Source organism: Cupressus sempervirens, chromosome 3 (genome assembly GCF_028749045.1).
Source record: "Cupressus sempervirens isolate cs-2001-9-10 chromosome 3, ASM2874904v1, whole genome shotgun sequence".
Lineage (NCBI taxonomy): Eukaryota > Viridiplantae > Streptophyta > Pinopsida > Cupressales > Cupressaceae > Cupressus > Cupressus sempervirens.
Window position 1 is genome coordinate 800,249,693 of NC_143120.1, and position 14,607 is coordinate 800,264,299.

Here is a 14,607-nt window from a genome sequence, read left to right on the forward strand (position 1 = left end):
TAGGAAACTTAGTCTTGATCCCATAAGGACACACATCCTTGTGCTTGAATCACCTTTTGATTATTCTTTTTGGGACATGGATCTCTCTTTAAGTTGAATAGCTCGATGGACTAACTATCATGCCACACACAATCGGTAGACCATTTGGTTCATCTTTAATGGGTTGAATAAGATGTCATACACACTTGGTAGACTATTCAATGTCATCCCCTTTTATGAAGAACTTTTCCCCTATTTCTTCCCTTGTTCCTTTTTCTTGTGTGGTTTACAATAAGGCACATAAACCTTATTGGACAAGAAACTACAACCCTTTATTTTATAGTGCTTATCTCTCTTATTTTGACTCTAAATGTGATAAGACTCAAGTCTATTGGGGGCTTGATGAATTTTTTACTCTTTAGTCATAATAAGATTTTCCTTTTTGCTCTTGATCTACTTTATCATGAGTTTGAGGAAACTCATACTCTCACTAAAGTGGGGGCTAAATGTACAGTCTTAAAATGGACACTCTTTCCTTTTAAGACCTTTTAGTTGCCTCATCTTCATTATTCTCTCATTGAACCATGGAGATGCTCATGCTTTTATCTTTTTTCCTCTTCTCTCTTCCGTCTTTCCACCTTATCTCTTTGGCATATTTCTTGGCTCTTTGTGGCACCCAAGACCTATTCTCTTGGACCAGGTCAACCTAGTCCTCCTAGGTCGACATAGTCATAGACTAGGTTGACCCATGTTGAGCCAGTCCCAGTAGTTTTGGATCTTAGGACCCAAAATTAACCATTCGGCCTCTATTATTTTATCACCTGAAAATTCATATATAAGGAGACTTGGAGGCTTTATTTTCATTTATCTCATCTTGATCATCTTATTCATATATCATCTCAAGTGATTCAATCTCTTTCTCTATAGTGAATATTTCAGTCTTTTGAATTCAAGGAGTTCAAGCATTCAAGCATTCAAGCATTCAAGCAAGGAGAATTCTATCTATCATTAGAGAATCCTTTGTGAGCATTTTCTCTTTAAGATCTAACATATTGTTGGCCATCAAGGGAGGATATCCATGTTGAAGCATTCATCCTCTTCGTCTATGTATATTTATATCCATAACACTATGACCGAGTTATGATAGATCCATTGCAAAGTGTGGAGATATCCTACATTACTAATTCAATATCTACATTACATACACACAGGTAAGGTGAATCCTAACATTTATCTTATTCTTTATAGTCATTTACATTTTCATTTCTCATGTATGGTTAATTCCTTAACCTAGTGCTTGACCAAGGCAAGCCCTCATCAAACCCCAACCCCCAAACCTTTATTTTCTATGTTGATTTGCAAGTTGGGAGCAAAAAGAATTGTAGATCTAGAACCTATAGTTCACAAGATTTCTAGAGTTGTCATTTTAGAGCTGTAGACTATGTCAACCTAATTATAGGATGTCCTTCCAAGTCAACCTAGTCCTTTAGTTTCAAATTTTGGGGAGATTTATGGATTTTGTTCCTTTCGTCATTTCATTCCAAGATCTGGAGATGGAAGTTCAAAAAAGATTTAAATTCAAAAGTTCTTGAGTGAAAATACATCTTCCTGTATGCATTTCAAGTTGAGTCTTTTACATTTTATTTCCTTTCATACCTTTACCCTAGATTTGAATCTTAATTGGGTTTAATGTATTCACATAACATCTAGATTTATATTTCCTAAGCAATTAGTTCAATTTCACATTTACATTATCCTATTAAGGGCCTAAGAGAGTGTATTTCTTTGTATTGCATTCCTCTTTACAACCTAGATTTAGTATTAGCACCCTTCTCCCTTTGGGTCCTAACTAATCTAATTTGGATCATAAGTGGAATCATACTTGGAAATCCTCATCTTTCCCTCATGCAAATATTTGACTAGCTTAGTGACCCATAAAGTGGAAGTCTACATCTTATTAAAATGCTTCCATTTTACCACTAAACAGTTTCTACTGGCTTCTAGAGAGCTCTTTTCTACTAAAATAATTGAAAGGTTTAATCTTTATTAAACACATTAATTTTTCACAATCCATGAAGTATAGCAGCAATTTCTGGAAGAGATTGTGTAAGACACAAAAAACTCTAACACAATCTCTTCCAAAAATTGCTACTATAGGTTTAATCTTGGAAGGTTTCTTAGGTAGAGGTAGATTAACTCCCCAAATAGAGGCCATGTGGAACTGTGAAGCATATGGATGTTGCAAATGTGTAGGACTAATGAAAACCAAATCTGTAGGCATGCAATCTTTAGCAAGTTTGGATCGAAATAGAAGGTGGTGGAAGCCATTAAAGAAGCAAGCTAGTGGAGCCATTAAAGAAGTGGGCAACATCAAGGTCTCTTTTTATTGCTACCTCTCACTATTTCTTTTGTTTTACACTTAGAAATCAATACTTCTACACTAAGTAGTAGTTTTTTCCTCAATTATTTGGAACTACCATAAATAGTTAGAAAGTATAACAAATCTATAGCTCTATTATTTTACTACATCAAGGTTTTGAATGAACACAAATTTCCATCCTCAAAGACTTGCACGAATAGCAAGATCTATGACTTCTACTATAGTCTTGTCTTTCCATCCTTCTACCTCATTTAGGGCTTTTATATGCTAGACTCCAATTTTTCTTATAATATTGATATATTCGTCCCTTTTGCAAACCATTTTTGGCTTTCCATTTCCACTAGATCATGAAACACTTCCACCAAACCCAAATTAAACTTATCGACATATTCTCAAAGTATTCACCCAACCATAGCCCATATAAATATTTTCTAACAACGATGTGTTCCAAACAAAACCTAATGTAAGATAAACTTAATTCAAAATAGCTAACAAATTTAGTTATACAATAAAGTTATCACATATTTGAGATTCAAGAACCTTAATCATTAGATAGAATTGAACAATAATCCAATCTAACAGCCAAGGTAAAACGCAAGTGGCACTGATTGAGAGTTGATGAACAAGCACTATCACAATTATCATGTAAACACTTTCAACGAACAATGTCATAGATGATGAGACAATTGATTACAACTAAATTTTGTAATGGGGAAATTAAGGTAGCCCTTTATCTCCCTCCAAAACAAGGCAATCTATTAGGCCATGCCATTTCCTAGCCCTATGAATGCCTCAACAAATATCAGATTACCACTTGCAGAAAAAATTATCCCTATCCCCTCTAACTAGATCTCTATATTTGGTTTATGCCTGCAACCAATTATTTGGGAACATCGTAGTTGGAATGAAATTCAAATGAATATCCTTTAGTTGTTATCATTATCTCATAAATAGCAAATATACTTGTATGAATGATTTCATGCCATGTCCATGAGATGATCCAATATGTGGAAGCATAGACAAAACAAGTGCACAAGGGAAAATGCCATGTGTTGTATTTTCAAACTAATAACTAGTCATGTAGCCTCACATCAACATTACATGACAATACTAATTGAGCACTATAACAACATCATTTTGTGAATGTTGAAATAATGCATTTTCATTTAGTAGAATGTTAAGAAACCTTTTTATAGTTTCGAAAGAGATATTGGGTTTACAGAAAAATGTGACAACTTTAGAAGATGAAGCCCTCTATTGTTGAAGAAGGCAAAAAAATAAAAATAAACAAACAAGTTATTATGTTCTCCTTTTATGATTCTGGCTTTGCTTGAATTTTAATATCAAAATTTTCTATCCTTGATTGCTTCAAGTAACCTTTCTTAATCAATCTTCTCTTATTGGAAACCTAACATGGATATTATTGGAAGTATCTAATAAGTAGAATTATAGGAGAGTGCGTTGAGTATCTATAAGCTATGAAAGACTATAATTTTCTCCTATAAACTAAATGAGAGGTCTTTAAAAATGATTACAACAAAGATCTTTCTATGATATCGTTTTTATAACTAACATTTTATCTTCTTGTTTGGGTATTCTCTAGTGGAAGCGACAATGTTGATTTTTAATTTTAGACTTAAGTCGTGTCGTGGGACGAGTGATTTGTCATATTTTTGCTTATCATTTTATGTTTCATTTCATAGGATTCTTCTAAAAAAAAATTTGATTACCATTTCTATTTGAGGACTTTGACCTATTTTTATGTTGTTAGAATGTATTTTAATCTTTTATTTTGTATTATTATTTCTCTCTAGGAGGGTTATTTGTGTCATATAGTTAAATTAATATCATCTAGAAATGTACTCCTCCTCTCGGTGAAGGATTCCATTTAATTTTGAGATTTTTTTCAACATAAAAGAAAATCAAGGAGACAATATTTGAACATTATAAGCATTACACATGAATATGCAATTAATTTCAGGTAATCATTATAGACTGATCAATATTTTTAGGTTAGTAATTGGATATTTTTAAGTACTTCTTTTAGACAATTTTAGTTTATATTTTTAAATTAGTTTTTAAACAAGTTAAAACTAGAGTTTTAAGCCATACAAAGGTTTTTTTTCTCCCCAATTTTTCTCTTTAGAGTATTTGGATTGGTTAATTAGAGATATTTTTTGTTGTGAATCTTTTGATGTTGAGAAACAAGAGTTTAATAACTAGGAGGTATTTCCCAAAGCAAGTCAAATTTTGATATTGTTATCAGGATTTAGCTGTGTACTTTTTGAGCAATTTTATTAACTTCATTAACTCATTCTTACTTGGAGCAAAGTTGGGATGAATGATGTCTCTAAAATTTTGTGAGCATCACTTAGATGTAATTGTGTACTTTTTGAGTCAAATCCATTAACTTCATTAACATATACTTAGTTGGAGTGAATTTGGGATGAATGATGTCTCCATAAGTTTGTGAGTGTCACTTAGATGTAATGATATCATTCTTATGAGAGAAGTTGTTAGGGATTGCTACAAATGAAGCATGGGTCAAAGAGATTGATTTGAAAACTCTAGAGTTTAATCTCGATAGCAATATCACATACTAAAATGTTTAAACCTGACAATTATAATTGTGTTTTACAATTGAATTCTTAGCTCAAGGAAAATAGGGCAATTTTATTCAAATCCATTATTCCTATAATTCATGCACTTGTGTTTTTACCCTTCCAAATCTACGTCTTGGAAATTTTTTTCCTATTTTTTTCTCATTTGGCAGCGATATTGTCATTTTGACTCAAAACTAAACTAATTTTAGTGTTAAAAGTTATGCCCTTATAGCATAGAATATGGGTCTTTTTAGTAACATACTTTGTTTTCTATAATAGGCAACAAAGTCCCTAGTTTTCAAAAATATGTTTGAAGTAGATGAGTGTAAGGTGTCACGCTATACATATTGTTCCAATTTCTTTTTCCAACATGGGTCATGACCAACTAAGAAGCCTAGTGGAGTTTCTATATAGTGGAAGCCTATATGGATTTTGAGGAGCCAATAGAACAACATGGGCATGCATTATTTATAGTGGTTGATAAATACGATATTCTTTTCTTGAGAAATACATGTGAGACTTATATCTCTATTACTATAAATGCATTTAATATTTTGGATGTTCTTGAGCTAGCAATAATATACTTTGCTATTGAATTAAAAGAAATAACCTGAATGCTATTTTAAGACATCAAGATGAGATAATCTTCTTGGATAAGTATACAAATTTTGGTTTAAAAAAATCCACTCCTTTCTTTAGAGATTACGTAGGCACTGCTTAAAGACATGAAGGGTAAAATAGTAAATCCAAATCTAGAGTAATTTAAAGACAACTCTGTGATCTACCTTGTTACATAGTTTTCCCTTTCCCTATATAAAAAAAATCATTGCCCATTATTAAAAAGAGCAGACTATAATATTTTCGGGTGTGCATTTCAATGACTCCTTTTATGGAGGTGAAGCTTTTCATTCAATCTTTTTTTAATATTTTGAAAATTGAGTTTCTTCAAAGAGAGAATGCTCAAAGAATAATGTGACTGCCTGTAAAATAATTGGAAAAGACACTTTGGGGATATTTGGTAAAAACTTTACATTAATTAAGGTCAAATTTACCAAGTAGTTTAATAGGTGAACCTACAGATACATATACATATCATTCCATAAGTAGGAATGAAGAAAGTTTCGATGTAAAAGGCATTGTTTAGAGAAGAGACTCTGCTCTAGAATGAACTTAGAGGATGATCGCTTTCTTTTGAGGGTGATATATCTACTATCACAAAATCTTAAAGTAGGAAATTGTTGGCTATGTATATATAGTTAATTGACTTTATGCATTAAATTTCTGATTGGATTATTAGTGTTGCATGTGTATTAAACTTTCTAATCTATTTTGAGTGCTAGTTAGATGAAGTGCTCATTTCCCTTGCTTACTGGGTTTTTTGGTATGTTCCATGTTGTTTGTTCGAATTCCCCTACGAAAGGTTGATTTGATTATTTATAACTCAGTTGTTTACTCATGTTTATTAGCCAACTCTATTCAATTTTTGAAATTCCTATTGGCTGTACACTTGCACATTGTCTTAGTACAAGTACTAGTTTAACAATTACGCATATGACATGAACTTCAAACTTTAGCGCTTGTGCCCCTTGTATTATATCCTTATAGTATTTGTACAATTTTATTAAATATCTTAAAAAGAGCCTTTGTTGTGATAAACCCTTAGGGCCCATTTGGTGAGCGGAATAGGAATACGTATTCTGGAATCCATATTCTAGAATATGTATTCTGGAATAGAACGTATTCCTGTTTTCCGTTTGGTTCAGCCAATATTTGATGGGAATTTGTGGACCCGAAAATTTATATTTTCTAAAATAAAAAAAAATGGAATAGGAATACGTATTCCAATACCACCTATTTTGGTGGAATTGCAAAACCCTATTTTTGGGCTAAAAATAGAATACATATTCTATTTTTGCTTTGTATTCCAATACCGTTTTGGTACATCCAAACAAGGAATTCAAAATTTTTAGAATATATATTCCAGAATACGTATTCTTATTCCGCTCACCAAACGGGCCCTAATAAAAAAGCACGTGTCTCGGGGTAGAGCATCCAGCAGCGTTACCGTTAGGAAATCGTATCTGTCCCTATATAGAGGAAAGCACATTGACAAAGATGGACATGCCATCTTTGATTTAAGCGTTCTGTTTGTATACATTCCTCTGTGTCGGCACAGGTTTTACTCTCGTTTTTCGAGAGCAAGCTTTACTATGGATGATCCAGCTTCGCTAGCTGCAGCAGCCTCTAACTTCGCATCGTATCCAGGTTAGTAGGTCATCTGTTCGTTTATTATCAACTGGCCCTATAACTGTCATACATTTTTGATCAACCGTCTTAAAAGGTGCATGTGTAGCTCCCAAATTTATCGAGTGTTTAGCTTATGTCTGTGTCTTGTCGCGGTGTTTGTTTAAAGGACCTACAACCGACGCTGCGGCTAAGGAGTTCTTGGATAGTTACCCTCTTCCCTTACTTTTCAGGTATTTCTCGAATCTTCACTTGCGTTTTCTTAATTTTTTTATTTTATTAGAACCTTATTTTTTGAATATTAATGTCTTAGATATTCAATAAACACGTAAAGTTACACAGATTCACGGGGCTGGGTTTTCTGACGGGAGTTGCAATATTTGGAAGTGTTCAGTCTGGCCCTGTATCTTTTTTTAACTCAGAGACTTTTTGCGTTAGATCACTTGGCGCGGAGGAGGATGAAAAGATATTAACAAAATCTGCAAACATGATTTCCCGCCTTGTATCGCAGTCTGCTCAACAATTTTGTAACAAGAAGAACTAGGGGGATATGCTAAACTTAAACTCATAACATCTGGCGAACCAACACAAAAAAGAAGAGCAAAACCATCTGGTGAACCCAAACAAAAAAGAAGAGCAAAACCTGACAAAACCTCTTGATCAATGTCATTCTATAAAGAGTTCGAGACTACTAAAACCAGCATTCAGAGTTAGGGAATAATAGCTACATCTAGGCATTCATTAAATTGGAAATATTCTCAAAATATAGCTGCCTTGACAGCAGTTTTCTCTTTATGTTTGCCAATACCTTTTAAATCATCTTCGCGGCAGTTCTTAACTATGTTTAATTTTCTCCGGATAAAGATCTCTCTAAATATTCCTTCCAAGCTAATCTTCTGATATCCAATTTTTAGTACAACCAGCGTCTATTGGAGAGTCATGCCTCCAAAATTACTGCTTCATCAACCTACTATGAGAACATTGATAAGTATTTGTTCAATATTTACATCTCTCCTCATTTTTTATTAAAAGGAAAACAATCAGATACTCCTAAATTCTTGCAGTTTGGCGTCCCCAGGTCCCACAGAGAACGTGTTGCATCATAACTTATATGAGATACCTTCTCTTGGGGCTCAAGCCCAGGCTGTACGAATTCTCCAATTGCAACATGAGACTATTTTAAATTTTTTTCTATCGAGGATGCTCTAAATAGTTTCTATTTGACACCTAAGTTCCAGTTTAGACCAGACCAATGGCATTGCAACCCGATTACCCATTTTCCTCATTTCAAAGTATTCAGTGGTCCCATTCAAAGTCCATGAAGAGTATTTGAATGTGTAAGCCATTGTAATACACCTCAGACCTAAATATTTGGGCTGGATACCGCCCTTGCTAAGCTAATGGAAACACCCAATTATGCAGTTCAGATATCTAGAGGTGGAACTACTGAGATATTCTCCTTTTGCTTGCTTGGATTATTTGTATTTTATTTAAGGGCACTCCTTGGTTCACCATAATCACTTGGCCTCCATAATTGGTGTGTATCCTCTTTTAGATTATAATTCTGTAATGTACCATGGTATGTTCAAACCAACTGGAGCTTAAATGGACCTATGTCTAAATACTTGAGTTAAAATATGCTATTTTTATCCATGCTGTTAATATAGGACATTGAACTATATGTGCATATTTATGAACAATTGAGGGAATCCATACTAACCTAATTATTATTCTAGTCAAGAAGAACACTTAGGATGTAAACAGATTGCTTAGGCACCAACTCAACGGTTTTTCCTCAAAGTTTCTAGATCCAAGCCCTTAAGCATTGTTTGGGACTTGCTTGCAAGGTGCTCGGGGTCTTTGATCCCTACCCTAACTTGGGATTAACTGAATGGCTGGATTTACACTAGCCTCTCCCCGAATACACATCTGTTCTCTCTTCTCAGACTTCATAAAAATAAGTCTTGAGCATGTATATATAAAACCTTTTTTTTTGTCTCCATAGTAATTGCTTGTTAGCTCTGTTTATTAAAACATTTAAGATACTCAAACCATAAAAATATTCTGCACGTACCAATAGATATGCTGATTGTTTATGTATAATTTGTATACTTTCTTTCAGCAATGTCTCTCCTGTATATGAGATCTATACTTGCTTTGTAGTTTGATGCCTACAACTCTCAGACCGATTAATATTTATATCTATTTGTAGGAATGTGTGACTGTATATTTAAATACATATTTCTTGCAGAATTGATATATATCTTCACTGTTCTGCATCTCTTAAATGTATATCATGTTTCTTAATATCCATCATCAATCACCTCCATTATATATCTAATATTTAATCTCTTATCTGATTTTATTAATAATTATCATTACATAAACTAAATTGAATATCATCATCATATATATATTGCATATGTATTATCTTACTATATAACTGACAGCAATGCTGTCATTTATTCTTAACAACATCCCTATACTCTACAGATCAGAGTTTCTTTCTATATTAATTTATTGGCGTGTAATGACCCTTACTATTAAGGCCACTAAAACCCTCAAACTGAACTGAGACAATTTGTCAAACACTTGGCATGTAACTGAATAGAGCTGCGAATAGGGCTAATTGTTGTGCAACGAAACCACAAAGTACAATGCCAATATCGAAATGTAATGTAATGAACAATAACAGTACCAATAACAATATTCAGAATATGGAAACTCTCAGATTTGATACTTTCAGAATATAAGGACTGTGGTATCTAATACATATGCATATGAATATAGATTGATGACAACATATAAACCTTCATATTCAATCCTATCAATGCATGCAAATCTAATTACAACTGATTATAATGGACTGAGCTGTGCATCTACATTAATGACTGATTTTACAATATCAGATTTAGGGGACTGTCACAACTATGCACTTCTAATACATCAAACCCTTGACAATGCAATGCTATGACATGACAATAACCCAGTTCAGATTATATGATAGATGACTGGTTTACAACAGCAACTAATAACTGGAGATAGCCAACAATGCAATGACAATGCTGACTGTTCAACTATTTGTATGCAACACCTTTGAAAATCAAAAACCTCAATATGTGCACCTGGTATTGCTGCTGCAGATGTCTAATGTAAACCGCTGCCAAAGACACTAAATCCTCCACAAACTGCCCCCAAACGAACCCCCAAATTGCTGCTGCTGATTCTACTGGCAAGGCTGTACCTAGGCCAGCATGTACGGCCCCTATATAAAAATAATGCTGGGGTTTTGGGACCCCCAAATGCAAGGAATATGGGCGCCTAGGGTTAGGTAGTAACCCTACCAAACCATAAAAAATAACTCCAAGGGGTTGAGGAGATATGAGCAATTATGTGGTTCCGAACCCTGTTTTGCCAATTCTGAAAATGCACTTATTCTGTCTTCAAACTCTTGTCAAATGCTTCTCCAATGATAGGGCAAATCTGAAATCCTTATTCCAACCAAAATAAACTCTTCAAACAATTTCTCAATGAAGTTCCAATGAGATGGCTGAATACCAACTCCAATTATGCAACAATTCAGGTGATATTTCACACCCTCAAAGTCGCCAATCCAAGGGAGTGGTTCGTTCCCAAAGATCGAATAATTTGCAGATCCAAAGTCCACAAATGTCTTCACAATGAAGAAGTAGAAGAGTTCTCCAATCCAAGCATGTCCAAATGAGAGGCCCAGCCCTCTATTTATTCATTTTTTCTAAGAAGTTGCTAGAACTTCTAGAAACAGCCTTTATAAAACCTCATTATGATGCACTTTTTATAATAAAGTAATTTTATAAAATAAAAAGTGCAACTCAACTTAAAATTATAACATGTAGGCCCCTATAACACATAATAATGAAATATAACCTCTTAACACTTCTTCAAGAGCAAATTATGACCATCTGATCCGCAGAATTGACTCTCTCTCCACACCATTTGCCTACGAGAGTCGAGGATAGGCAAATCCGGCACGCTATACGAGGTCAGCCAAAAATGGGGACATTACATGGCGGCCTTGCTTTCATGTGATGATTGGTAGCATCATAGTGTTATCCTTTCCATATACATTCTAGTCTCAAATTTATTCTGAACAGTAACCATCTTTATATGTAGTAGTACTATATTTTATTTTTATTATGTTCCTTCTCTTTGTCGCTGTTGCTGTAACTCCTTTTCTATGCTAACTCTGTTCTTTCAATGCACTCTCTTTCTTCCATGTGGTGTGGTATTTTTTCTTCACGATATAGAAGACTAAAGGAATCTTATTTTTCTTTTGCCCTTTTATTGTTCTACCTGCCCTTCTCCTGGGCATACTAATTTCAATGTCCTTATATATGCGAACTTCAGTGATGACCATGATGTATGGAATGTGCCACGATGTCTTTTCATAATGCTTAATGCTAATCTCACCAGTTTATTAGTGCTAACCAACGACTTCATATTTACAGAGCGCTGATTAACAATATTTTATTAATTTTAGTATTGCTTAACTTCTCTGAATTGTGACATCCATATTTGACGAATATCTTAGTTGATGACAAAAATAGAATTCCTAACGTGATTCTAATTGTCTTATTGAATCTTAATATTAATTTATTAGTCACTCTATATCGATCCTCCTTGTGCTTTGATAATGTGTCTTAGAATGATAATCAATGACTTACTGATTTATTATATTTTTTACTGATTTATTATATTCTAATTAATATTATCGATATTATATTAATTAATAATATTAATTGCATATTGTTTGATCAATAGTATATATATTGACTAATAGTATACTATTGATTAATTACATTGATTAGTAATATTATATCGATGAACTATTAATTGATTAATTATTGATATTTCTAATTATAATATTAATTGTACAAACAAATTATATATTGATTAATATTTTGAATTGATAAATAATACTATCAACATTGATTATTTAAGTAAAGGCTTAGCAATATTTGAGTCAATCTATATGCATTCATGTCTCAATTATGGTTTATGGTAGTTTGCCCCTCCCAAATTTGCTTGTACTCAAGCAACGAATAGTTTAAATTGGCAACTAAACTTGTTTTTTCTTACAATTTTAGTTCTTGTATGCTAATTGAATTTGCCAAAACTATGTTTATATGATAACATGCTATAAATTCTCCTACTCTAGATAGATTGAAGTAGAATATGAAGTAGAGGCACAAATATACGAGGACGCGAAGTATACACATTATACACTCCAATGCACAAAGACACGAAGCTTATACAAAGTATAGACATTGATGTAGGAAAACATGAAGCATACGAATAGTGTACATATTTATGCAAAAAAACACGAAGCATACACATTGATGTAGGAAGACATAGAGCAACGAAGTATACACATAATGCACATTGCTAGATTCATTCCTATTGATTAGAAAACAAAGAATGTTGAGTATGTCTTTCATAATCAATCATATGATTGAGATTGGTAGGAAAACGTTGAGAGGGTTCCTATAAACTACTCAGCCCAACTAAGCCCAAGAGCGTGCAATGTCCCATTATGACAACTCTCATCTCTTGGCCCACAAGAGGCAAGAATGTCCCACTATGACAATTCCATCCCTTGGGGTGGCCTACTTAGCTTGGGGGAGTCGGTAAATTGTAATTCCCAACTAGTTCCCTCCATTTGATCCAATTGATTACTATGCAATCACGACTTTAGTCTATTCATTACTTGGTTCTATATTAATATACATATATTTAGATTCATTTCCATCCAATGAAATGATTCCGTGTTTATCTATTACCTTGTAGGATGGTAGGATCATGCTCTGATACCATTTGTAATGTCCCCTAGTATGTTCAAACCAGATTGAACTTAAATGGACCTATGTCTAAAATACTTGAATTAAAATATGCTAATTTAATCCCTGCTATTAATATAGGACATTGAACTATATGTATATATTTATGAACAAATGAGGGAATCCATGCTAGCCTTATTATTATTCTAGTCGAGAAGAACACTTAGGATGTAAATAGATTGTTTAGGCACCAAACTCAACAAATTTCCCTCAAAGTTTGCACATCCAAGCCCACATCCAAGCCCTTGAGCCTTTCTTCAAACTTTCCTGCAAGCTGCTCGGGGTTGCTGATCCCTACCCTATCTTGGGATTAACCGAATGGCTGGATTTACACTAGCCTCTCCTTGAATACACCTCTGGTTTCTCTTCTCAGACTTAATAATAATAAGTTTTGAGCATGTATATACATGATTGATTATTTTCGTCTCCATAGTAATTGCTTGTTATCTCAGTTAATTAAAACTAGTGATTGCACCTAAGGTTGCAATAAGGACGCCAAAGATAAATATGCTATGTTATAATTTTGGTAAGAAATGACATTTAAAAAAAATTGATTCCTAATATTTGAACAAATATAAGTCAAAAAAGTTTATGTAGCATACAGATAGCTTTCAATGGCACCGTTGAATTCATTTTGGGTATTGCTTAGTTCCCGATAACGAAACTAATAACACATGCAAGAATGAAAACACGTCCGAATCATTTGAAGGAAACAAAGCATGTTATCTTCCGTATATTTTAGCTTAGAAGTACATTTAGAGAAGCTAACTAATTATTTGGAATCAGAATAGAGAATTTCACTATAATTTAATAAAAGTAAACAAATTGTTTTCAAATGTTGGAGAGTAATTCATAAAAGTGACACATATTGAAACCATAAAAATTTCTAATATTAAATAATTTCATTAGTTTACAATCTAATTATGTTATAAATATTATTGATTTTTATGTATATTTGTATTTATAAATGTATACCTTAAATATAACATAATTTAAAAATAAAAATAGAATGCATAATATCTAATAATTATTGAAGGAAGACTTTCAAATTACACGTAAGTAAAATAATATCGAAGACTTTAGAAGCTTTTTGTTACAGGTTAGGAGGAGCTATGGTCTGTAACAGGTAATTGAGTTCACCGCAACCCAAGTTCAATTCCCACAACATCCACACTTCATGGCTTTGCGCTTTAGTGAAGAGCTCAACAAAAAAACATTACATTATTCCCTAAAGCATTCCTAATATTTCTAGGACCACTTAACCCATGTCGGTTCCCCAATATGCTCTAATTTCTTCAAATTTAATCTAACAAGAGACAAACTTTCTCTCCGAACTTTGGAATTAGATTACTACAAGTTTTCTAAAATGATTACTACTTTTGATTGCTTAACAACAATTCTATTTCTTTTGCCACAACATAAATACAAGAACTTATAAAAAAATATGAAATGCTAATAATGGTTCAAATTTTTTTAAACTCTGGGACACCGGAAATCCGTCGCCATTCTGCCGCAAACAGCCTCC

At 33.2% G+C, this 14,607-nt stretch overlaps 1 protein-coding gene across 2 annotated transcripts in view; it reads left to right on the forward strand.

Annotated features, from left to right (window-relative positions):
- Window positions 1-7,083: 7,083 nt before the first annotated feature.
- The window catches only part of LOC149569217 (ARM repeat superfamily protein), a 280,021-nt gene continuing 272,497 nt past the window's right edge, over window positions 7,084-14,607 (forward strand). For both annotated transcript variants that reach the window (XM_089821970.1, XM_089821969.1), the window contains exons 1-2: window positions 7,084-7,227; window positions 7,376-7,439. Coding sequence is in view for 1 of the 2 variants with exons in the window: in XM_089821969.1 (XP_089678095.1) it covers window positions 7,173-7,227; window positions 7,376-7,439 (119 nt within the window). In the remaining variant the exon portion in view is untranslated. The remainder of the gene's footprint in view (window positions 7,228-7,375; window positions 7,440-14,607) is intronic.